At 42.6% G+C, this 24,399-nt stretch overlaps 2 protein-coding genes across 7 annotated transcripts in view; one reads left to right on the plus strand and one right to left on the minus strand.

The window, feature by feature from the left end:
- Window positions 1-1,760: 1,760 nt before the first annotated feature.
- Window positions 1,761-22,818, minus strand: tdp1 (tyrosyl-DNA phosphodiesterase 1). Of its 4 annotated transcripts, none has more exons than XM_022251804.2 (15): window positions 21,242-21,398; window positions 19,473-19,761; window positions 18,578-18,775; window positions 17,086-17,289; window positions 16,621-16,720; window positions 14,093-14,224; window positions 12,846-12,938; window positions 12,191-12,355; window positions 11,330-11,408; window positions 10,142-10,333; window positions 9,152-9,267; window positions 8,386-8,493; window positions 7,271-7,373; window positions 2,892-3,009; window positions 1,761-2,461 (listed from the first exon to the last, which is right to left on the minus strand). In XM_022251804.2, the coding sequence occupies exons 1-15, from the start codon at window positions 21,290-21,292 to the stop codon at window positions 2,385-2,387; spliced, it is 2,025 nt and encodes a 674-aa protein (XP_022107496.2). In that variant the 5' UTR covers window positions 21,293-21,398; the 3' UTR covers window positions 1,761-2,384. The 4 variants fall into 4 exon arrangements, with proteins under 4 accessions (XP_022107496.2, XP_022107498.2, XP_086995139.1 ...); XM_022251806.2 differs by lacking the exon at window positions 21,242-21,398 and adding an exon at window positions 22,686-22,818 and having other exon boundaries at window positions 1,950-2,461; XM_087139013.1 differs by having other exon boundaries at window positions 1,950-2,461; window positions 21,162-21,273.
- The window catches only part of LOC110988376 (uncharacterized), a 42,548-nt gene continuing 39,580 nt past the window's right edge, over window positions 21,432-24,399 (plus strand). For 2 of the 3 annotated variants that reach the window (XM_022251809.2, XM_022251810.2), the window contains exon 1: window positions 21,435-21,745. In XM_022251809.2, the coding sequence (XP_022107501.2) occupies window positions 21,571-21,745 (175 nt within the window). In that variant the 5' untranslated portion in view covers window positions 21,435-21,570. Of the gene's footprint in view, window positions 21,746-24,399 lie in introns of all 3 variants that reach the window. The other variant, XM_087139040.1, reaches the window with a different exon arrangement.

The following is a 24,399-nucleotide window of genomic DNA, read 5'->3' on the forward strand; positions in this document are numbered from 1 at the left end:
ACGTTATTCTCTTTGTGGGTATTATTAGGAAAATGCATAATAAGGACACGAGCGGCAGCACAGCTCCTCCGCGGCATTGTCGGCGAGAAATAAGGGTAACCTTTGTCCTCTTCTTGAACCACACTGTTTTTTTCTCCTCAAGCATACTGATAATTATTCAGAACATTTACAGTTTGGTGCTAAATCTGTCTGATACGTCCTGGTTGGATTACTTCAAGGTCCAGGCATCTATTGCCTCCATTCAAATGGCATGTTACATACTGGTCAGCATCAACAGCGCCATTAACCCCTTGGTGTACAGCTGGGTGAGTGCCGACTTCCGAAGCGCCTGCTCAGCGGCGTTCTGCTGCCAGGGTCTGGCGCGTCCGTGCGGCGAACACAGACACCGCCGGTCCAGGACCGTGGAGCACATTGAAATGGACATCATTCGCAACAAACAAAACCAGCCCAGACAGTGATTACAGGAGTCAGCATCGAGAGGGCTGGAGCTGCCGTTTGCTACAACGGTGAGGCGATGAGCTGGAAAGAAAAACCGAGCCATTCGAAAAAGAACGAAGCATCGAACAGATCCGAGATCAAACACGGCAGTACCCAAGGATGTATCGCTATTGTCTCATCACCTAATCACGGAAGAAGGCCAAGGGCCGGATTGAGCATTTCGTAGGGCCCTACTATGCTAAGCCTACCGTCACAAGTACTGCGGCGACGGTGAAGACTGATGGAACCTTACATTTCATGTTGATGCAAGCTGTACGGAACTATTTAGAAGCAGTGGCATAACCGGGGGAGGGGGGGCACGTGCCCCCAACGAATGCCCTTTCCCGCGGGCGCCCCCCCCCCCCATTTGAAATCCACTGCACCTCAGGACATAATAGCCCTAGTTACGAGACCATAGTTTGAAGCTTTACGAAAATCGAAATTTCAGAAAACTGTTAGCAACTTCTCTTATGGCTGCGAAGTGTGTGCTTTTCTGGCATACTCAGTATTTTCAAGGGCCCTTAATCTTTTAGTGAGGCCCCTAATTTATGCCTTTATGCAAAAGTTTCACCAAGCACGGACGCTGGTCGGGTCGAATACAGATAGAGGAATACAACTCACACCACTGTTGCAGCTTGTGCACGGCCGAAACCCACATTCGTCGGGGGGGGGAGCCTCAGGCCGAAGTCCACCCCTAAAGTAACTCAGGATGCTCAAGCCTTCCCCTGGGCCACAGAGGACTGGAGTGTACTGTGCGGCCGTATCACAGCTAGTAGTCTAGATGTTGTGTATATTGTTCTTTCATTTTCAGAAAAAATTAAAACCACCCATGGGTGCGCCACTGTTTCAAAAACCTTTGATCCGACCCAAAGAGAGATCTGGGGGAGTGGGGAACAGGGCTTAGAATGTTCTCTGTGGAAGATCCTTCTAAATGTTCCCGACCGCCATTTGACAATTTTTCAAAGCTTGGCTACTTCTGGCTCCAGTGCCACTACAGATCTGAAAGCTGGGCCTGAGCAGGCCTAAAATGCTTGGACCAAACGAACTGAAACGGTCTTCTGTGGTTCATATACCCTCTGATGTTCACAAAGTGAAATAAAATCACAACTGAAAAAGTCCGCGCACTGTTACAGTAACTGAACACAAGCACTTTGCATGAGGTGCGAGCAGGAAACTAGCTGGCACATCTGGAATTGTCATAGCGCACGATTTTTTGCAGCCGTGCACCAGTACCAGATCTGCTCAGATTCAAAGAGAGATTATTAACTGTCCCCATCTGGGACAAACAGCGCATCCCTGGCTCAGGAACGACCGTTGAGAGTAAGCGTTGCAGTCGCATCGCTACCAACAAAAGAAACACTGCCAACCAACGAAGCTTTTCTCAACCGATGAGGAGTGCTTCGGCTCAGGGCAGATAGATACTGGCATGAATGTTATTCTTGTCATGCAGCTCATAGACGCTTTGAAAAATCCAACAAAAGATTGGCCCAAAACTTCCCAGGGGGGAGTAGGCACTTCACTTTCTATGAAGGAGCCATCTTGAATTTATCTTCAGACCTGAGAAGGATCCACCAGCGAGTCTTTGCTAGACAAAAGGTGTAACTCCTTGGATGTGAAACAATCCTCATATTTAACAGGAGGGGGGGGGAAGGATTTGAGAAAAATTTGCAAGACTAAACACAAAGGATTTCCTAGGAACTAGACTGAAAATGTTCAAAAGGGTATCTGACAACCCATCGGGGATGGTAAGATATTGCTTGCAGCCTGGGGTAGCACGCAATGCCATTTAAAAAGCAAAGGCGTTGGTCTGGTGCCACTGATGAAGTAGCATATCCCACTCCAGTATTTCTAATGTCCACAGGAAGCAACACTTAGATGGCAGCAGAGATGAGCATATCTCAATAGGATCATGAAGGAGGTACCCAGCAGTTGCCGTGTGAGTCCGGTAGGTCTGTGTAGGGGATGTCCCACAGCCAGGGCCGATCTTCAGGTAAATAATGCATGCACGGGATGAAGAAGAAGTAGGAAAAAAACTAGATTGAAGTTAATGTTCCAAAGTGGTGGGCACAAATGATGTGAGTACTTCGGTGGTGAATTATTGACCGGAGCAGACATTGGGGAAAACAAAGTTACAACTTCAATGGCTTTGTTTCTCATTGTCTGTGTTTGCAAAATAAAAAATGAAGAAACTGCCTATAGTGACCAGAAAAGGGAACATCTTAAGAGTCGAAGACCCTGAAAAGCCCCTGTTTTTCAGTTCCAGCAGAGTCTTTCAAAAAGACAAAAAAGAGTTTCCCCTTCAAAACAGTCATTGACAAACACCTCCAAATTCACAATCAAATCTGTAAGGGGTCGGCACGTCTGACACACCCTCTCCCACAACTTTTCAAGTGGAGTTTTGTGATCTTTCTCACCATCTCTTGAGTAAGGTACTAGTGGTGTATCCCAAGGCAGTGGGAAATGGAGCTCATTGCTGTCACAGGATGAGGAGGCTGGGGGCTGGGAGATGGCAAACTTTGTACTTCCTGAAACCTGCAGGATAATCATGCAACAGAAATATGACCCACTTTAACAAATGTCATTTCTTGAAACTGTGACCGCACCAGTTAGAACAGGGCAAGTGGAGTGAGAGCTTTGGGGAAAAAAATAGGGAAATCTGAGACAAATCTTTCGATGTTCGTTTTTTTAAATTGAGAAATTGAGAGTTATGTGTATGTAGAGCCACATTTAACACATGGGGAGGCTCTCAAAATGAGTAGGGAATCAGGAACTTGCGGTGGTGTAGCAAACCAGTGCCTGGAATGAACTGACATCTGGGTTTCAACCCCCAATCCTCCTGATAACCTTCATTCCCTCAGATGCAAATATGCCCAATTATTTATCAGTATTCCTGCTCCACCGCGTATATATAGTATCCGATGTCTTACATACACAAAAGTCAATCACCTCTGAAAAGTGCAGGGGGCATGATATATTGAGCAAAAAAAATATATATAGTAAAATGCAAGTTCAATGCCCTTAATGGTGTGGGGTCCAGGGCCCTAGACAGTTTTGCATTCTCGGTGCTCTGTGGTGCAATCTGAGGCAATTTTTTTTACCACTGAACAAAAGCTTCTGTCAGGTTTACTGCGTACTTCATTTAGTTATCACTTAGGAACTGCAGAATTAAATACAAGCCTACAAGTTTTATTAAGGAACAAAAAATGTATGAAGAAAAACGATATGGGGGGGGGGGGTTGGCATTCCCCCTCCTGATCGATGCCCATGTACATACGGAAAATATTCACTAGAATTACCTACTTGATTAAACTCAAGTTATTTCAAATACAGCACCCAACATCTGGTGGAAAAAAGTGAATGCTATGATGAAGCTGCTATCTTGCTTTATAAGGAAGGCTTGAAGAGCAAGGGCAATATGCTGTAAGCAGTCTTGAACCTTGGGTTCCCATCCCAGGAAAATGACTGTCCCTCCTAATTTTTAATCTATGGCCAATGAATATGCATACCAAGCCAAACTAATGGCCAACCTTGGACACAGTTGCTACAATCAATATCCATTTTGTACAGCAAATTCAAGAGCCTGACAGCAATATAGCTGGAAGTCCTGATTAAGATGGGCAAGTAGGAACACAATTAACTGCTGCAACAGAGAAACAAGCACAAGACATCCACAAGTGTCACTACTCTCATTAACTTCCCACTCACTATCTTTTGCTTCCATATCATGTTTGTTCACACCGGCGACCCTTCATCATTTTTGTCAATACGGTCACCGTGCTATCAACGATCCACTTGACTCTGATTCAATCTGATTCAAACTACTGTTGACTTCACAATGGGCTATTGTCTGCTTCTTCTTCCATCCAGTTTTCTTTTAGAGGATCGAGGACTGCCTTATTTAGTGGGGTCACCGACACAATAAGGGCCTACTTGAGGCAGGTTTAATTTAAGGGGGGGGGAAATTGCTCTTAATGCAGCAGTTTTTCCAATTGTGCCCCGATTGACACAATGGGCTGATGGCCTCATTACATGATTGCTGATTAATTTGATCAACTGTGACAGTGGGGTGTGTGTGTGGGGAGGGACGAGCGCATGACCACCAAAGCAGCCAAGATCAACAGCAGAGCGTGCAATGAAAAACACATACGTGTACAATGGAAGAGCATGAAACAAACTGACAACTATTTAGAAAAGTTTATTGAATAGGCCGACAATGATTACCGCATACATCAATTTGCTTGATGAGCATACATGTGGAGACACTGCCACAACAGTCTGTTTGCAACAGAATGGACAAAAAACATCAATGTGTGGGCTGTTACAAGCAAATCAGCACTGCTGTGCACATCTATTAACTTGATGAGTTGTCTCCTACCACGGGAACAACTGCCAGTTACAATGTATACCTATTTAATTGATTGTTTTTGCAGGCAGGTGGAAACTGCAAATGCTGGTCTGTTTGATGGGCCTTTACAAATGGAAAGTAGGTGCTTTATTAAATTTTGACGAGTCTTCATATTTACTTATTGAAGAAGATTGTAGAGGGCCGGGGATAAATTACCAGTGCTTTGAGAGAAGTTGACAAATAGGCCAAACTTTTGGCAATGCATTCTGAACAGATGGGCACTTTCAGTTTCCATGAATTAATTCACAGGTTCAAATATAAAAATGATTATGAACTGATGATACAATTGATTACAGAAAACTCACAATCCTTTACAGAGACATTGCTGAGGAGTACTTTTACTTGGTTTGATGGTTTTGAGGTTTTGTTTCTTTTTTTATTGTGCTTGGTTTAGCCAGGTTTTTGGTAGTGATTGGCTTGGCCAGGTTTGGTTAATTTGTGCTTGGTTTAACCTGGTTTTTGGTAGTGTTTGGCTTGGTCAGGCTTGGTATTTGGTTTGGTGTAAGGCATTTGCTTTAAGTTTGGTTTGGAATTCATCACTTGTACAAGGCACAAAGGGGGCTACCATGTTCTGTGAGGGAAGCATGGGGAGCCCTGCCTCCCCCCCAAAAAACGGAGAAATGAAAAGGAGAATAAGGGATAAAAATCACCAATTGCTTGAAAACACCTTAGAATTGACCCCCACTGGTTTGCTGCTGATGACTGCTTCCCTCCCCAACGCTGGGTAAAAAATGCTAGTGATGCTAATGGGGGCCAAAAGAAACAAAGTAAGGAGGATGAGAGTGGACAGATTATCTCAACAGTCCTGGCAACGGGACCTCAATATTCATCGTTTCATGGTGAAGTACCTCCACCGCACAGACAAATTTGCTTCAAAGAAAAATTGAGCCAAACCATCAGTCGGTCAATACACATGGGTAAATCTGGTTTCTCTGAGATATGGCCAGCATTTGCTACATTAACCACTTCCTGCCGGGGTCTCCAGGATCGGAGACATACGGTTTATATGGGTGGCCGGGGTCTCCGAAAGGAAACAGGGCCCTGTAACAAAAGACCGTACGCTGAACAAAAGACCAGGCTGCTGGGCATTACCGACATTTTTCACTCTCAAAAGTGGTGATAATCCAGCCTTGTTTTGGAACCATATACCAGGGTTTTGGGCATTGAGAGCGAGCGAATTACCATCGGGGACAAAAGCACTCCACCACCGCAACGATGAGCCACACAGCACCGCTGCATGCTAATCTGGCCCCTTTTGAAAAGAGGTCAGCAGTGCACTAAGCCAGGTTCATGAACAAAAGACAGTTATACAACACCGCACAATCCGGTCTCTGTTTACAAGGCTGCTGGCCTGGCTGAAATACTCGGGCGTCAATGAAGGTCACCTGTCAACTTACAGTAGTGCCAAAAGATTACTTGGTGCGGCAATAAACGACTGTTAAATGAAATGATGAATTTTTGAAGGATTTTGAAAACGGAAAAAATGATATTCATGCCGGCCCAGCATCAACAACATTGAAAAATACCCCGGCGTGAAGTGGTTAAAGACACAGGCCTTGACCTCAAATATTCACCCAGATTCCAAATTCTTGCCAGGTTTCACGGTGTGGCATTGAGTTGAACAAACCAGCAAGAAAATGCTGTCATAGTTTTCAAATACATCCTAAAAAAATATCAGGGGGCTTTGTATTCATTTCTCTGTGATTTCTCAAATTAGGCAATAAAAATTATGGCAACATCATCAGTCACAGCGCGGTTACCATGGTCAGGTTACACAATATTTCATTGATAGTGGCAGCATGATATGGTATACTTCTAGATGCTACCATTGAAGAATCAAATAGCTAATCAACCATCCCTGCCCCCCACAAGAACTGGGGTGGAGAGTGCCAAGTAAGGGTGAAGTGACTTGCCAAAGGTCCTGACATAGGCCCCTACCTGGATTCAAAGCCGTGACCCCTGACTCTGTGCACTAACGAAAACATTCGTATAATGCTGTGATCCTTCACCTTGCTATTTCAATTTATCTTCCCTGCGCAGTTTTTACGCACACGCGCAGCAAAGCTCTATTACATGAGTGTAGCGATTGCCAGTTCTGAAATCTGCTGGCTGTTGAGCGAGCAGGTTGCTCAACAAAATGGGCTGCTGAATAGCTACCATGTTGCAGATTGGAACCCAGCTTAGGATTTTTTTTTTAAATTTCTGCAGTTCCTATCAAAAAATGAATGGTTTGCTTTTAAACATTCTGCTGCTGATCCTCTTGGCTGATTTTGGGAGTTTTTATATTTGAAGGGAAGACAACGCACCCACAACTTGTCTTGCTTTGACTACACTTCAACAAAGGCTTTTATGAGCAGTCTGCTACTGGGTAAATGCTTAGAGACTTACAAAGTCTGCTGGGAGGAAGGCAACGCCAATCTCATAGGATCGTATCATCAGCTGTTGTCCGTTCTTCTCAAGAGCACCCCAGGCAGCCTTGGACATGTTGGCACTGCCAAGACAGAAATGAAGGCAGCATCGATTCCACCGAGTCCATTTTATATTCACGACAAATGGGACAAGGCTTGAAATGATAGATCTGTCTCATTTAAAGAGACCATCCGTCATTTGCCTGCAGTCCTTGTAATGTACCTTTGTGACCCCTTTAAACTTAGTTTCAAATTTAATCTTTTTCCATTTTTAAGGGTATATGAATACCTTTATATTTATGCTTTTGCAAATTTGCCATATTTATGAGCTAAAAGAAGATGTAATTTCAGGAAGAAGTCTCATTGTTGAACCTATTTGTGCAAAAAAAATTTCAAGCTTCCCTTCTACGGGGATTCACTTGTTCAGAAAATGAGAGTAAACCAGTGGCAAAGGTTTCTTACAAGGAAACAAGAAATAAAATGCCCCTACTCAAGACAAAGTGATTTTGCGATGATTTGTGTGAAAGATAAAGTTTTTTGGCAATTATTGATTTGGACTTTATAACAAAACCCTGAATTTCAATAGGATAAGGGATAAAAGTGAAAAAGTCTGATGAGTTGACCTATTTTAATACTAATTTGAATCTAAATCGATATAAGTTTTCAACATTTTTTCTTTCAAGGAGTTACATCAATCGTGTAAGTGCTAATTTAATAAGAAGTTTCGAATTCCTTAAAAATGTCAGTTTGAAACCCCGATTTACAAAGAATTGCCCTGTTTTGGGTGACTTAATCTGAAACCCTAACTGGCATAAATCATAACGCAACAGAAATGTCCCAATTTAGGCCTACATGTAGCATCTCAAATGTCTGGACAAGGGGGTAGGGTCATCTTTTGTGTCTGGTCAAACAAAAGCACAACTATATTGATTGTTGGGATATACAACCAGCAAAGATGGCACCCTCACTCTAGACAAAAGATTCAGCCTTGGCATTTCATCAGAGAATCATCAGCTATCGGACTTTTAATACAGAACTTCACTTTTGGTCAGGAGCGTGCCTACAATATAATTACAGCGGGCATATTGTTGTTACCTTGTCACCAGGAACCATGCAATGTGCTCACTGTCGGGTGACATCCGGCAGTAGGTCTTGATGTGTGGACTGGCCCTGGAGCGCCCTCTTGTGCTGGCAGTCCACTGACTATTACAGGGGAAACAACTGCTGTTCTTGATACAGGGGTTATTTAATGGAAGGTCTGATGTGATAGCATCAAAATGCCACGTGACCACACAGGAAATTTTCCCAAAAATCCAACCTGAACTGCAGTAGTCAATCATTTTGGCTAGCAACCATACATGTATATCAGAGGTTGTGAAGTAGACAATGAGGCTCATTTTCATGTAAACTAACCACAAATTCTATATCAAATGGAATAATGGTCATCACTTGTGCTGTGCAGTTTTCTTTATCGTACTGATTCAGCGTGGGCGCTGGTTATGCATTTTGCTCACAGTTTTTGCCATTTATCAAGGCTTTGGAGGCTTGCCGACTGCCCATGCTATTGGCAGCACAGCAGTCTTTACCTGCAACAATGGTGGATATATTTCCCATCACGAGTCAGTAAGGGCACACTATCAAACACAGCACAGGCATTGCTTTAATTTGCTTGTTTGAGCACAGAGTTACAAAGTGTGGAATTAAAGCATTCCTAGCCTTTGTACTAGAAGCACTCTATGATTAGCAGGGCTCCATATAGTGTACACCTACTAGCAGGTATAATGTAACCTCTTCAAGTCATTCAATGGAACATAAAAATCATGGAAGTTGGCGTTGAATTGGACAATTGAGCGTAACTGACTGTAGGAAGGAACTGAAGTACAGCTGTTTCTTCGCCGTCTTGATGCTGTATGGTATCGACCCTCCAGCTGGGTAACCTTCCAAACTGGTCCGGACGTTATCCTTAGTTGGGAAGATCTAGAGAAATAAACAGTCAATGTCGGTATCAAACACTAAACTCCAAGGGAAGTTTTTTACTAAGGACACTTCATAGACGTTCTGTGAACTAAAATGCAGTGCACAATGTCACGTTTCATGGTCAAACCAATAAAAGTAAACTGTCCACAGAGAAAACTGGGCAAGCATCATGCTTCAGCTGGGAGAAGTATAAACCTGTGCAAGGAGGAGTTGAGCTGCTAGCCAATGGCTACCGAATATCGTCCTTGGCTCCCAATAATTTGTGCACATAACCTACCGAACTCTATGTAGTTGCCGTTTGTAATTCCCAAACGTCAACATGATAAAACTGTCGGTGTTTTGTATGTTGGAAAGTGACAAGTGGCCATTATTTCCCCAAGGATTAGAAGGGAAAGCCACTAGTAATCAACGGTATTGAATGGACACTGGTTTTGTGACTCCGCATGATCAGGTGCGCCGCTGATACACAAATCAACCGAGATTCGCCACGGGATGCATCAGAGATTAATCCTGAGCGGTAGCTTCACAACTTTTAGAATAAATTTGATATCAATTTTGCAACTCAATATTAAATAAAAAACAAAATAATTAACAGATAAATTTCTAGAAACCTTAAACGTCAATGCAACGGCAAAAAATCACGAAAACAGCGAACCATAGCATCACAAGAGGGTGCACATCAGTTAGACAAGAGAAGGCGCTATTCAACATGGCAATGAAATGTTCAGCAGTTAATTTTGCTATACCTAACAACCGCTATACTGAACATTTAGCTTGGACCCCATCATGTTCGTTATAGTGGCGTTCCACTGTACATGTTCTTTCTGATTCTATCCACAACTTTTGAACATAGTCTTAGATCTGACCATCTCACCAGTTTCAAGGTCTTGCTTCCAGACTCCCCTTGCATCTTCCTGCCCGAGCCCTGACACCGCGACAAGCTCTGTAGCCATTCCGCACACAGCCATTTGTCTTTGTCCGGGCCCAGGGAGCCAACACTAGAGAACTGACCAATCACGGGCCAGCCTCTCACATCGGCCTCATTTGGTCCACAATCCTTCAGCACCTCAATGGTAGAAATGTGGAAGAGGAGCATGGCTCTATTAAATCCCAGGCTACGGCTAGGTCTATTGTCTAGGCATCTCCACACATTTCCAACGGAGCGAAGACCTAGCTCTAAACAATAGATTCAGATGCAGCCTCAATTTCTTGCACAGAAGATTTTGAAGTCATCACAGGTGTAGTGGCGCAGCTAGGATTTTACTAGTGTGGGGGGGCACAGAGGGGGCACCAGCATCTTATGGGGAGGGGCACCAGCTTTCAGTGAGGTGGTTTTTTGGGGCAAGTTTTTGTCAGCCTCCCTCAATATCCATTCATCTGTATTTTTCAGTGGGGGGGGGGGCACCTGGGGGGCACCAGGAATTTGTGGGGGGTGGGGCATGTGCCCCAAGGCCCCCTCCCCCAGCTAGGCCACTGCACGGGCGCAGACGTTTATACATTGTGGGTGTGTACGAATAGAATATTAAAATAAAATTGGAAGAGAATTCAGAATACACGTGAGTCAGTCAAATCAATGGGCATTTAAAATGAAATGAAGGAGGAAAGAACACCTAAAATTCCCAAGTAAAACTCAGAAATCTAACATCATCACAAATGTATGGGATCTGATCAAATGAATTACACGTGAACTTACAGCTACCGTCAATCAACCGCCATTGCAGTAGGTGAGTATGATAGCGACCATATGTTGTACACTGTAGATTAATTTGTTAGTGAGGCTTATCTTCTCGTGAAATAACTGCGAGTTCTTTATTAAATAGCGCAATGGCCACCACTTGTACTTGTGCCATGTATGGTAGGTACTGTCATTTTGATCCGGCACTGGGTATTGGGTCCACATGCTTGTCATACTTTTCACCATTTTTCAAAGTTTTGAAGGCTTGCTAACTACCTACTGTAAATACTTTGCACGACGCCGCAGTCTTTGCCTATGACAGCACGAGATGAACGTCACCTCATGTGGGTCAGTGAGTGTGCCCTTTCTCACTTTCTTTCTACTCACCTGTCGCAACTTCATATGTCCCCACTTGTGCATGGCTCCTCCAGCGTGCCTACCAGGTACAGATCCAATAATGTGCACCCTGCCAGATGACAAAATCACCCTATTTTTCAAACGGCAATAAGACTCCTTACACTTTGAGACGCCTTTAGAGCCTATATTTCATTTCAAGTCCATACTTTTCTCACACACGTCCCAGAAGTGCTCTTGAAACCCTTAACTCCCGAGGCTTTCCACAAACCGCAAACATCCTCTCTGCCAACAAATAACAAAAATTTTGTGATTTTCTCGCCGATCAAGTTCCAGGCACAGTGACAAGGGGTTGCGCTCTACCCTCCCAACAGCAGCGTTTCAAGCGTGTGCGGCTTCGGGTTCATTCAACATGATGTTGGGGGTGAGAAAAATCTCAAAAGCCTTACTTATGGCCTCGATATCCTTGCTTTTAGTTCGTGGTGTTGTTTTTTAAGGGATTTGGTGCTAATATTTGATAAATAAATATACCAATCACTTTCCTACTCATCTAAGAAACGTTATTTGTTTTAAAAAAATGTCACGGGGGGAAGTTACCATCCCCCCGCCCCCGCTGGATACGCCACTGCGTCCTCAGTTTTCTAGAAGTGCTCACTTTTATTCCGTGAATGAGATGGAGTCTGAATTTTGTACCTAAAATTAGGTTATTAGGTTATATCTCTTATCCAGTTTAGATTGTGGGCACATGCTAGAACAGACAAAGTCATACATGCACATATAGCTCTGAAACCAGTGTTGAGACATAGGCTAACCCCTCAACAGTTCCTGCATACGACCGACACCGATGGCAAAATTACACTAGCACTGATGTGAACGACAGGCCGGGACACCTACTTAGCCTGTGACATGTCGTGCCCCCGGACGTGCCCAATCCAGTCTTGCAGAGACGGTGACCTGTAGGCTGTCAGGTACTCTGCCAGGTCTCGTTGGAAGGATGTTGGGGAGTCTGCCCCAGTGGTGGAGGGGTCCACCTTGGGGAAGATAGGACTGATCCACACGCTGCAAGGGACAGGTGGCAAATGAGAGGGGGGTTAAAAAATGAGGGGAAGTTTTGACAAAAGGAGTGTGTTAGCTTGATTTAACAGAGAAACTCTCACAACACGACCACTTTTGTGTAGTCATGTTAGATTAGATGGAGCCTACACTGTGACTCATTTAATAGGGTGAATAAGGCAACTATTTTTGAACAAAATACTGAGCTCATTCGTTTTTAGAATTCTCTTCTTTCTCTAGGATCTCCCTTTTCATTATTTAACACCGTGAAATTTGAACTTCTATGCAAGAGGGAAAAAATGCTATGTGATGGAGGTTTACGGTTACACTATGTGAGTTTGATTCTGAAGAGGGCTAGTGAACACAACGTATTGGATAACATGCTACGGTGTTGAGCACATCTTTTGTGCTGTTTGGCAGCATTGTCAAATTGGGCCCAGGAATGAAAGGATTCGAACTCACAGAGGGCAAAGGGCACAAGGCCACCTGATCTCACCCCTGTGTCTTCTGATGCCAGTCCCTGTCGATCAAGTTGGCCGTGTGGATGACCACACGCATGCCGCTGGTGTACAGTAACAACATCATTTTACTGGGAGAAAAAAAAAAGAATCACCAAAAAGCTGCAAAGAAAATGGTCTGCAACATTGCAAGAATTTGGAAAGCTTGAGGTACCCTTTCGTACAGTATTAGAAAAAGTTTAAGACTTGTATAAATGATATTTCTTGATTGATTTGATTGCAAAAATGGTTGCAAAACTTTAGGGCTGTTGGGATTAAAAGTAAAGACTTGATATTTAACCACCAAGGCACCAAGGTTATCACAACCAGCTACTTGTCCTAAGAACGAAGGCCAGAACACAAACGTGGTGTCCCAGGGAAGCGTATTAAAAGGAAGCTCTCTGTGAAGTCCCGCATGTAGCACTTGGGTTCAGAGCTGTCGCCTGAACACTGCCTTGTTGAAACACTTGGGGGCAGTATTATTTTCTGGCTACATCTTTTAGCAGCACAATATCATCCGGTTTTTAATATACTGATAAACGTCACAAATACTGATTCCTCAGGGTTACTTATATGCTATTTGCATGAAATTACTAAGCTCGTATCTTGCAACACAGGAGCAGTATTTATTACCACGCAGACCATGTGCTGTGGTCAACCTCAAGATATGGTGTATTTTAACAGGTTTCCTCAATATTGTATGTGTGGAAAACCAACGGGAAATGAGGCACGTACAATGTACATGTGAATCCATCGCTGGAGACTTGGTGGACATGTAACAGTTTTCCCCATAAACCAATCCAGGTCTGCCAATATAGATCGCCAATATAGATCGCCAATATAGATCGCCAATATAGATCGCCAATATAGATCACCAGACCATGTTTACGCATCCCAAGGTATCAGCAAGTTATGGTTCACTATGTGGAGAATAAGTGAAGATGGAAGTTGATTTTAACTTGACTTGAGGAATGAAATTAACTGCCTCTGCGACCCAAGGTTCGAATCCCAGGCCCACAAAGGGATGGGATTTCCATCCCTACCAAACTCTGTTGGTTTACCCAAGAATATTTGTCTACGATTTTCCATCCACCTCTACAATTGAACATTTCTTCTCTGTTGTCTCCCCAAATTTGTATCCCGGTTAAATGAAAACAAATAGATGAAAAAACAAACAAACAGAAACAGGGTCAAACAGGTGAGCAGCTTGATTTGTGACCGTTTGTCCACTAGGTATGTACCGTACCTGTGGTGGGTGCCATACATGATGTCCAGTTTTGCCTGGCAGAGTTTGATGTTGGAGTAGGGGTGGGCAGCCTCATGGAGGGCTGCTTTGGCCTGCCTCTGTTCCCCGTGTACAATCAGCAGGGTCTTGGACCTGTTGGGCAAGCAAACCACCCGATGACGAGGCAACGGTCTCTGGATGCAACTAGGACCTGTCCGCTTTGTCAGTGTTGAGTTTTATACGGGTGAACAAGGAAACACGTGAATATCATCAGACACTGACCGGTCCAGTTTATAGACAGATCAAGTGAGATGCCACAACTGTAGCCGCACTGCATACACACACACACCCCCCCCCCAGTGTTGTTAAGCTTGACATGCCTGTGCATTTGGCAGATCAAGACACCCTACTGATCGGAAAGGCATGTAACCTGCACGTATCCGTAAACATACCACTTCTTCATGTGTAGCTCAACCTTGACCTGTAATTTTGGTCGTTGGATTTCATTATAGACTCAAGTACATGTTCACAGACTTGAGGTGCAGTTTGGCAAACCACAGTGCCCGAGGGGGCAAGAGATATTTGATGCCGCGCAAACCACCTTCGGGCAAATGTAGAACCACCGCAGGCCTCAAATTCTGGTCATCAGCCTCGACTGAACATAAATTTTCTCAATACTAAAAGAAATACACAAGGTTAACTGAATAACAGTCAGGGTTGAGGACAGATTTGTCATTTTAACTTTTACCATCAACCTGCAGTTTTCTATTCATACTGTGCATGTTTTTTGCCACACTTCTTCCATTTATTAAACCGAAAGAGCTGACAGCTAAAACTTTGGCCCTAAAGTGCTATTGCCCCATTTCCATCCCCCTGCACTTTGCATATCTCACAATTACATTCTTTTAGTTTTATGCTGCGCCTTTGTGACAACTCAAAGGCCAAAGCTTAAAATACACATTGGACCGATGAACCAAGGACGGTGATTCCAACAACGGTCTTGCAACGTCGATGCCAGTACGAGAACAGTACTCCAGTAATTGTTTGACATCATTTTTCTCACAAATCATTCCAAAATGTTTACCCAAAAAATGAAATTGTGTAAGCTTAACTTTCTTTGAGATAAAGTTGTACATTCACATATACAAAAGGTGTACGTTCACTCATACAAAAGGTGTACGTTCACCCATACAAAAGGTGTATGTTCATCCATACAAAAGGTGTACGTTCAACCATACAAAAGGTGTATGTTCATCCATACAAAAGGTGTACGTTTACCCATACAAAAGGTGTACGCTCACCCATACAAAGGTGTATGTTCATCCATACAAAAGGTGTATGTTCATCCATACAAAAGGTGTACGTTTACCCATACAAAAGGTGAATGTTCACCCATACAAAAGGTGTATGTTCATCCATACAAAAGGTGTATGTTCATCCATACAAAAGGTGTACATTCACCCATACAAAAGGTGTACGTTCACCCATACAAAAGGTGTACGTTCACCCATACAAAAGGTGTATGTTCATCCATACAAAAGGTGTATGTTCATCCATACAAAAGGTGTACGCTTACCCATACAAAAGGTGTACGTTCACCCATACAAAGGTGTATGTTCATCCATACAAAAGGTGTACGTTCACCCATACAAAGGTGTATGTTCATCCATACAAAAGGTGTATGTTCATCCATACAAAAGGTGTACGTTCAACCATACAAAAGGTGTATGTTCACCCATACAAAAGGTGTACGTTCACCCATACAAAAGGTGTACGTTCACCCATACAAAGGTGTATGTTCATCCATACAAAAGGTGTACATTCACCCATAGATATTTTGAAAGAGATCAGTTTCAAAGTATTCAGAATGATACAGAGGGTCACAGAATTCAAAATGAATTAATATTAGAGGGGAAATTGGAGTAAATGTACTATTTTGTTACATAGAATTTATTTAAGCCTTTTTGAAAACACCTGTTTTTGTCTGAGGTGAAAACATTTTTGCAAAATCTGTTTGACCAACTTAAACATATCAGTACCCCAGGGGAAACCCTAGGACATGTTTGTAATCACTTGGTTCAGAATTATTTTCATTAAATACTATGTCGGTCTTGTAACACGCAGGTGGGTCATTCTACAAATTAGGGGTCCAAGTTTGTTGTGTCTCTGTCACATCTGACATGTGATTTTGTAAGTTCTGAACACATTTTCTAATTTCCAAGAGTGATCAATTAATGCAAATTACCCAACAAACAAATAGTAACAGTTTGAAATCAATTTCAGTGATATTTCCATGTCAAATTACTCAGGTCAGCTGTAACAGGGACACCAAAAGTCACACTTTTGGACCCTGAATTTACAGAATGACCGAGGTACTAATCCTGTGGTCCAGCTGATATTTCACAAAATTTGACCCCTGCAGGGCTATCCGAAACTCCATCCAACTTTCCACGCATGAAATACAATCGTTGCAATGCAGTGTGTACCTTGCGTTCACATCAAAATGAAGAGATTCAAAAGAAAAACCGTGGAGACTTTCTCAACCTTACCGGAACTGCGTGGGATACTGCTGGACAAGCCAGGGAATGTCAAACATGTAGTTGAACTGGGCTGAGGCTATCAGATCACCCATGCATGGCGACAAGATATCTGAGAGAAAAGAGAAAACATGACATTGATGCAATGCCAGCCGTGGCAGTGCCAAAAATAGGGATGACATCATCCACAATACCCTGGCAACAACCAATCCAAACAGATACATAACTGGCATCACGCATGTCAGCCAGTGAGTTATATTATTAATTTTATTGTGAGATAATTTGCTATTTATCTTTATGTCTTTGAAAAATGGGTGTTTCATACTCTTATTTGCTTAACACTGGTGTCAAAACGATAAAACCATTATAGGGAAATCTCCTGAAGGCTCAACATGAAAAACAAAGCACTGCGATAATACCCCTTGGGATTCCACTCACGCTGGCTCAATTAAGGTTACAATAGCATGCTTTACATACCTGAGATGTGCACGGCTAATGAGCTGTTGTATTTTTCCGGTATCCCTGAGACTTTGGTGAGGAGGAAGCAGAGAGGGCTAGCTTCCCTCGTGATCTCCAGGCAGGTCTTCTTTGAAGCAGACGTAGCAGGTGAAGTGGAGGAAGAGGCGGAGCCATCATCCCTCCTCAACCTCTTGCTGGGAGGCAGGCCCTCTTCATCCTCATCTAACAGAGCAACAGCAATACCAATTATCTCGTTTGTGTCCATGAGCAAGCTCACTTACCACAATCTACACAGTATACTATTCTATGCTCAGTATGCTAACCCCCTTATAGTACAAATACTGATAGCCACCGGAGATAATCTGCTGATATGGTTGTTCCATGTTCATAAAATAACCAAAAATAACTACAAGTCAATAAACTGTCGGGTGCCTGGAAGAAGGACGTAAGCGCTTACGACCTTTTGCCGGGAACCAAAATCGCTGCAAAAAAATGTTCCCGGCAAAGGGCATTTGTATGCAACTGTTTTATTTTAATGAAATATAAAGATTTCTTTGCAAATGGTAACAAAAAAATTTCCCAAGTCCTTTGATAAGTTGTTCAAAGATTGCTTTTGCACAGCCCGTGTTGATTTTGTCGTAAATTTTATCTGTTTTTACTAAATAAAGAGAGCGTATTTCTTACGCCCTTTTATACCGGGAACATTTTTTCTACTGTGGTCATGCTTCCGGGCAAAAGGGCATATGGGCACACGATGAAACAGCCTTTTTTCAACACTCAACCCATTTATGATTTGAATCATCAAATCTCATTACACAATCCATTCACTTGGGTAGGAAGCTTGAGAGGGATGATTAATCTGTAGATTCTGAACAGTTTTTGAGATGTCTCGTTAATGATACGGGAAACTGAGATCTTGAAATCGAAAATTTATTTTGCAACCTCCACTTGCACGAAGGAAAATTTACACAATTTGAGAAGGTGGAGCCGCTAGGTGAAGCTGCTATTCAGTGAGAAAACTTTATTTTCGACCAGAAGCGGGTTACCAGCCAAAACGTGGGTAATGTGCATTGGTTTCTGACTGGTTCCAAGCTGATTTTGGCTAAGCACATATACACGGTAATTGTTAATGGGTGATTTCTGTTGAACATATGATCTTAGAAAATTGGACGGTGGAGTTAGACAGTCTCTGGGAGAAGCTTGTGAAAGAAAGACCAAGGACTGGCAATGGAGGCTTCAAGGGGAAAAAGAAGTTGGCTTGTGCTGTGGACAACGCAGCACAAGAAGGTTAAATCAAAGGCATGTCAACAGTGTCCACAGAATTCGTGACAGCAAACTGTTCAGGTGGAGATGGAAACGTTAAGATTTTATTAAGCCGTGGCCGGATCATCTGGCTACGGCTTGAAGTTACACACAGATCAATGGGAACCGGCTGCAGCCACCTACCATAGACTCCTGCATAATTTCAAGCCGCTGTCAAGTCAGTTAGACGCAGCCTTATATTACGCACCTGAATGTCGAAATTCCATCCTGTGGCTGGGATTTTTCCGGTAGCATTTTCCACCATAGTTGCACCTGGGTTTCAGGCTGTTGGATGGGTTCCCACTCGGGTCAGGTGGTGCCTCCTTGGTCTTCAGGACGGAAGTTGTTACTCGGGAGTCAGCAGCCCTGGTGGCGGCGGTGCTTGAGGAAGCTGATGATGAAGAAGCTGTGGATGTTAATGAGATAATTATGAGATGAATAACAAGACATGACAGTCAACACCCCCTTCCCCCTAAAAATATATTTTCTTATGTCAAAATGCTGCCGAACTTTGGCAAGAATTTGGTGACTTTACCACTGAGAGGCAAACCACAAATATTAAACATGTATGATGCAATCCGCTTTCAGTAAAATTCTTACATTAAGTTTTTAAAATGAAAAGCAGCCTACTCTGGGCTCTATTCAAAAACCGGTTTACCCATGGATCCACGGTTTACCTCACTTTCACGTTCAAAGTTCTGAACTGACAATGACTAGATTTTGAAAAAGATTCTAACAAACACCCAATCAAGAGCCATTTTTTTCTATGCAAGTGGAATCTCCCTCCTTCACCCACTTCATTCTCTGGTCAATCCTGCGGGAAACCTCACACTGGTTGAACTGCAGGCATCTTCAAATAGTGAATTATTCAAGTTGACTCAGCCCTAATTTATGTTGGAATGTATGGTTTTCATGAGCGCACGGGGCACGTGCCACCAGCCTAGTTGAAAAACTTCCCACCAGGATGTCTCTACTTAGCCGGTGAGAGTGCACTCAGGGCGGATAGTTTGAACCCCATCTGACTACCATCAGCCAAGAATAGGACTGTGAGGTACGTCACAAAGAGAGAAGTCTGAGTGACAGAACTTGGGATGAGTGCTCACCATTGCTTTTCTTCCTTCCCAGCAGTGACTGAGATGTTTCGTCTGGACTCTCAGAGTCAGAATCAGAAATATCGTGGCCTGTCACGGACCGCTTCAGGGCCACGGCCTCGGAAGCCCTCTGATTGGTCGGAAATTCTGTAGGGCCGGGTTGGCCCTCAACGACCCCCTCCTCTTCGATGTATGTTGCATCTGAATCAGTGTCTGACATGTGGTCAGAGCGGTTGTCCACTGCCGAATGTTTCCCTTGATGTTGGTGGTCTTGCATAGAATGGGCTAGCTCTGCATCAAGCTACAAAAATAAAAGCAGAGCTTATAGCATCCATAGCTATAGTAGTAGCAGAGGCTTACTGATTGTGCAGATCGACCAATTACATTGAATTCTAACCAAATTGAAATGTTTATATGCAATACATGTTTTTCAACTTATTTCCAATGAAAACGGGCGGTATTTTCTTTTAATCTCATTTTAGTCTTTTTCTTGTGTTTTTAAAATCCTTTTTCGGCTTGTTTTCCTCCCAAAATCAAAGATTGGAACAGTTTCTTATCCAGTGTTATTGAGGTGTCTCACAAATCCTTTAGAGCAGAACTCATCAAATTGTTCACTTGTTCAACAGCAAGTTTCCTGTAAGTTTAATCGGTGTGATGTGTCCTAATGCCTAGCCAACTACATGATTCAGATTAACATAATTGAAGTAAAAACATTCCAGTTTAATAAGCTATAAACTCTTAATTTTTATATTGTCTTATAATACATTTTACAACTGAGGCATGTTCAGTGGTGTTACACTAAACTTAATGGGACTGGCAATGAGTGGCATTATTCGGTCACTCATCCCCCTAGCCTGTGAATAACCTCAGGTTCTAGCCCCAGAACTGTGGGGTCCGATGTCAGCCCCGCTCCAACCTCCATGTAGTGAGTGACAAGAAGATACGAATGGAAGAGTCACTCACACTCCCTCGGGTGCACAGATGTGCACTAGTTAGTACTTTAATGGCTTCATTGCCAGTCCACGTCATGTTAATGCAATAAGCCACTTGCGAGTTAAATTTGAACAAAATCTGGTACACTGTGTTATCTGACAGCACAGAAACGTAACAATTTGAATTCCCCAGACTAAAAACATCGTTGCTGTACCTTGTGATTCGGGGCAAGCTTTTGCATAACAACCACCATCTGTGGAATGGACTGGTTCCTTTGTGCCGTTCTTATCATTAAGAACAGTGTATTGTTGCAAGGTGTCTCTTATGCAACTAAGCAAAAGCATGAAAAGCTTGCCTCGAATCACGAGGTATAGCAACAGCAGTTTTAGTAGTTTTGGAGAATTCAAGTTATGTCCACGTGAATTTAAAGAACTCAGTGTAACAGATTTTATTGGAATTTAACTCATAAATGGCTTATTGTCCTTATTGTGCTCAACGTGATATGCCGCAAGAACATAGACAGAAATAGGACCGAGGCACAAGTCATTGCACAAAGAGTTCCATATACGGACGGAGTAGTAATTATTCCCTACTTCCCTACAGCGACCTAGCCTTCAGAAAGCAAAAACATGTTTAGAAAAGTTCAACTTAGGAAGGAAAATACCAAGGCGTTTACTTAGAAAACACTAGGCCTAACCATGCTCACTTAAGTTAACGTTGTTGTTAATGTTAGGCAATGAGCATGGTTAGGCTAGAGATAGTTCAGACCAGTCTCAGTCATAGGGTTTGTAAACAGGGTGTCGAGCGGCGTCCGTATATGGAACTCTGTCCATCATTGCACTCCATACTTGCTGCTGCAAACGTTTTGCTATGATTTCATCTGCTTCGACTTGGTTCATTTTCTGAGACGGATGCTGATGACTGATCAACAAGTATGATAGTTGATACAGCTACAACAAGTCCATGCATGTGGTTTCGTGAGGGATCGTTGCTTTGAAGAAGCGCCACCAAGAGTCTTAGCTAAGAGAGCTAACACATGACAGGCATGTCATGCATGTGTCTTATATTACTTATGTAGCCCAGGGTCTTGGAAAGACTTTCCTCAGGATGTCTGAAAGTTTGCATTGTGATTGTGTGGAAAACATACATTATCTATGCAAAATCTGTTATTAAAACCATGGCAGTTCACCTGGATGTTGTGCAAGCAGTTGGTGAATTCGAGACCTTACTGGGTCGACTACATGTGCGAAATTTGCCGGAGTTCTTCGAGCTGGTGGAGGAGCGGATCGCCCGGGAACGCCAGGCCAGTGATCATGATGGAGTCAAGGGTGCCGAAGGGGGTGCGCAGGCTGGTAGGCTATGATCAGTAATCTTGTATGTCATGGGAAGCAGACTAATGTTTGATCTGTATACACAGTTCCCCCTACTTTTGTGCCCTCTTCTACATCATTCTACGATACGCATGATAGGGACGTGCATAAATGAGCGAGGGCGTGTTTATTTGGGAACTCATTTTCTTAAATAAAATAGGAAATTGTGAATGTAGTTACAATTTGTCTTTTTCCGCAGGCTTTAGCTCCTCTATTTAATTTCCAGTTTCACAATGTTTGAAATTTTAAGCGAAGCCAACCTGCAATTCATTGAAATAAGGCGTACATGTAGGAGTAAACATTTTATGGAAATGTGAATTTAAGCTTTTCAGTCAAAATCCACACTCATTTTTGTGCACCAAAAATCACAGTTTGCTCTCCATTACACATGTACAAAAAAAAATCAAAACATTTCAAAATATCCTTGCTTTAAATCAGTATTTCTCTTGTGTGCAGAATCCAAACTTATACATGTATGAAAATGTTCCTTATGACATCCTCTCTAAGATCACTTCAAAAAGAATACCGAAAAAAATAGTTGAAAAATTTATGAGCCTCCCTACACATGATACATGTAGGCCTAGGCCCACCTACATGTTGTCCGAGTAGGCCTGACTTTGACTCTACAAATCACCTTTTTAAACTTTTGGACATGGTCGGGTGATAGTAGAATACAAGTGCACGTTTTAAGCTTTCCCTTTCATTAGCCCTAACCCTCCTCAATCCTCCAACAGGTGAAGGATTGAGGAGGGTTAGGGTTAATTGATTTCACTCGTACATGTAGCTGTACATTGTCGTACCCTGAATGTAAATCCTCAGAATTCACCCCCCCAACAGTCCTGAAACTGTCTAGTACATCCACCTAAGGATTCAGTGAAAATCAAATATTCCAACAGTAGCCGTTACATGTAATTTTACTCACATATCTGAAGAAAAGAGAAATTCCTGTTTAAATCGGAAACACTCTTATCTTGTCAGCTGAGCTGGAAGTTGCCATCTTCTTCATGTAGCGATTCAAGCTGTATGCTAATATACAGTACCTCGAGATGACGTTACGATGCACCGGCTGAGTGGTCCATTCAAGCATGCAGTGTCTGCATACATGCCGACGACTGTTTCCTTAGCGACGCAACGTCCAGTGTACACCACGTATAATTGAATTCATCACAAGTCAATTACGAGTCACCACAAGCCATTCAGTCAGCTGTCAACTTGTCACAAGCTGTTCAAAAGGAATAGTAAAGGCATTCCATTTCCCTTGTCATCATCAGCTTGTTTCTTGCGTACTGTACAAGTACTTGTCACCTGACCTGTGATTTGACTCATATCCACTGATTAGATTATGACTCTGATGGGGCACAGCTACATGTACATGTATGTAGGCGTATAGCAAGTTGTGTGCAGGCAAAGGGCAGGTGACAGCTGACATTTCAGCTGATGAATCACTTGCATGAAAGATTTCCGTCAGTTGTGGTGCATAACCACTCAGTTATAGAACTGCAGTTGAGTTCACAAAGCATTGAGCAGTGATCGAAATTTCATGTACATGCATGTATGTGACATTTTATCGCACAAGTTACCGAACTAATGAGACACATCTTGTAAAAGTTTGTGGACTCCATAACTTTGCATGATAAAAGGTTTTAAGTTTTTTTGGTTTGGTTAATTACCCAATCGATAGAGAAGTAAAGAAGTATTTAGCACATGTTAAACAATCCTGACTAGAAAACAGCGTACTTACAAATCATCTAGACACTTGTAGTGTAGAGCCAGTTTGGTCTGACACAATTTTCCTACAAATTTATACTGTCCTTCAAATGCATGGAAATGATTTTGATATTCCTATTCCTATATTAGGTTGCGTATTGAAAAGTGTACTTTTTCAAACAATCTTCCCAGACAAAGGAGGGCACTGTTGCTGTGATGTCATACAGTGACAACATGGTTCAGTGCATAGGTTTTTCTATTCAAAATTGAGAAGTCTTGGGTTTCCTCACTGAAAATATCTCATCAGCATAAAACTAAACAAAAAAAGGAGCCAAACAACCTTTGAAATATCAGTAATGAAACAAAATTCCAAATTTGAGGTTAACCGAGACACAGAGGTGCATTTTGGAGGTTTGTATTAATTAAATAAAAAAACCTCCATTCCAGTTACCTTTTAACGCACTCCAAAGCTGCTTTCATGTAAGGCATGTCATAGTTTGAAATACATGTAAATCAAATCTTGCTGTTGTCTTCTTGGCATGCTCTCCAAACTTTTTCAGTGGAATAACGCCAGCAAGTCCCTTCAGGGTTTGAAATACCCACTGGACTGGTAGACTGAGGCCATGCAGTCAAATGTTTTTCTAACATATTTATCTATGAATCATTCAGAAATTACAGTAATAAATGAACCATGTGAGCTTAATTTTCCTTGAGAAAGAGGTACACATGTAATTTGTACAAGCATGTGGACATAGAGTATTACATATACATGTACACGTATGTATGTAACTTTCAAGACAGTACACAAACAACCGGTTCAGATGTTCCATCATTCAAGCAGATTTAAAAGGTGCTGTACGAGTATTCTGGGTAACCTATTCCACACAATGAGTCAGTTTGGTACTTTGAAAAAGGCAAGATCATTCTAG

Source organism: Acanthaster planci, linkage group LG01 (assembly GCF_054643075.1).
Source record: "Acanthaster planci isolate LZ-2023a linkage group LG01, COTS_SCS, whole genome shotgun sequence".
NCBI lineage: Eukaryota > Metazoa > Echinodermata > Asteroidea > Valvatida > Acanthasteridae > Acanthaster > Acanthaster planci.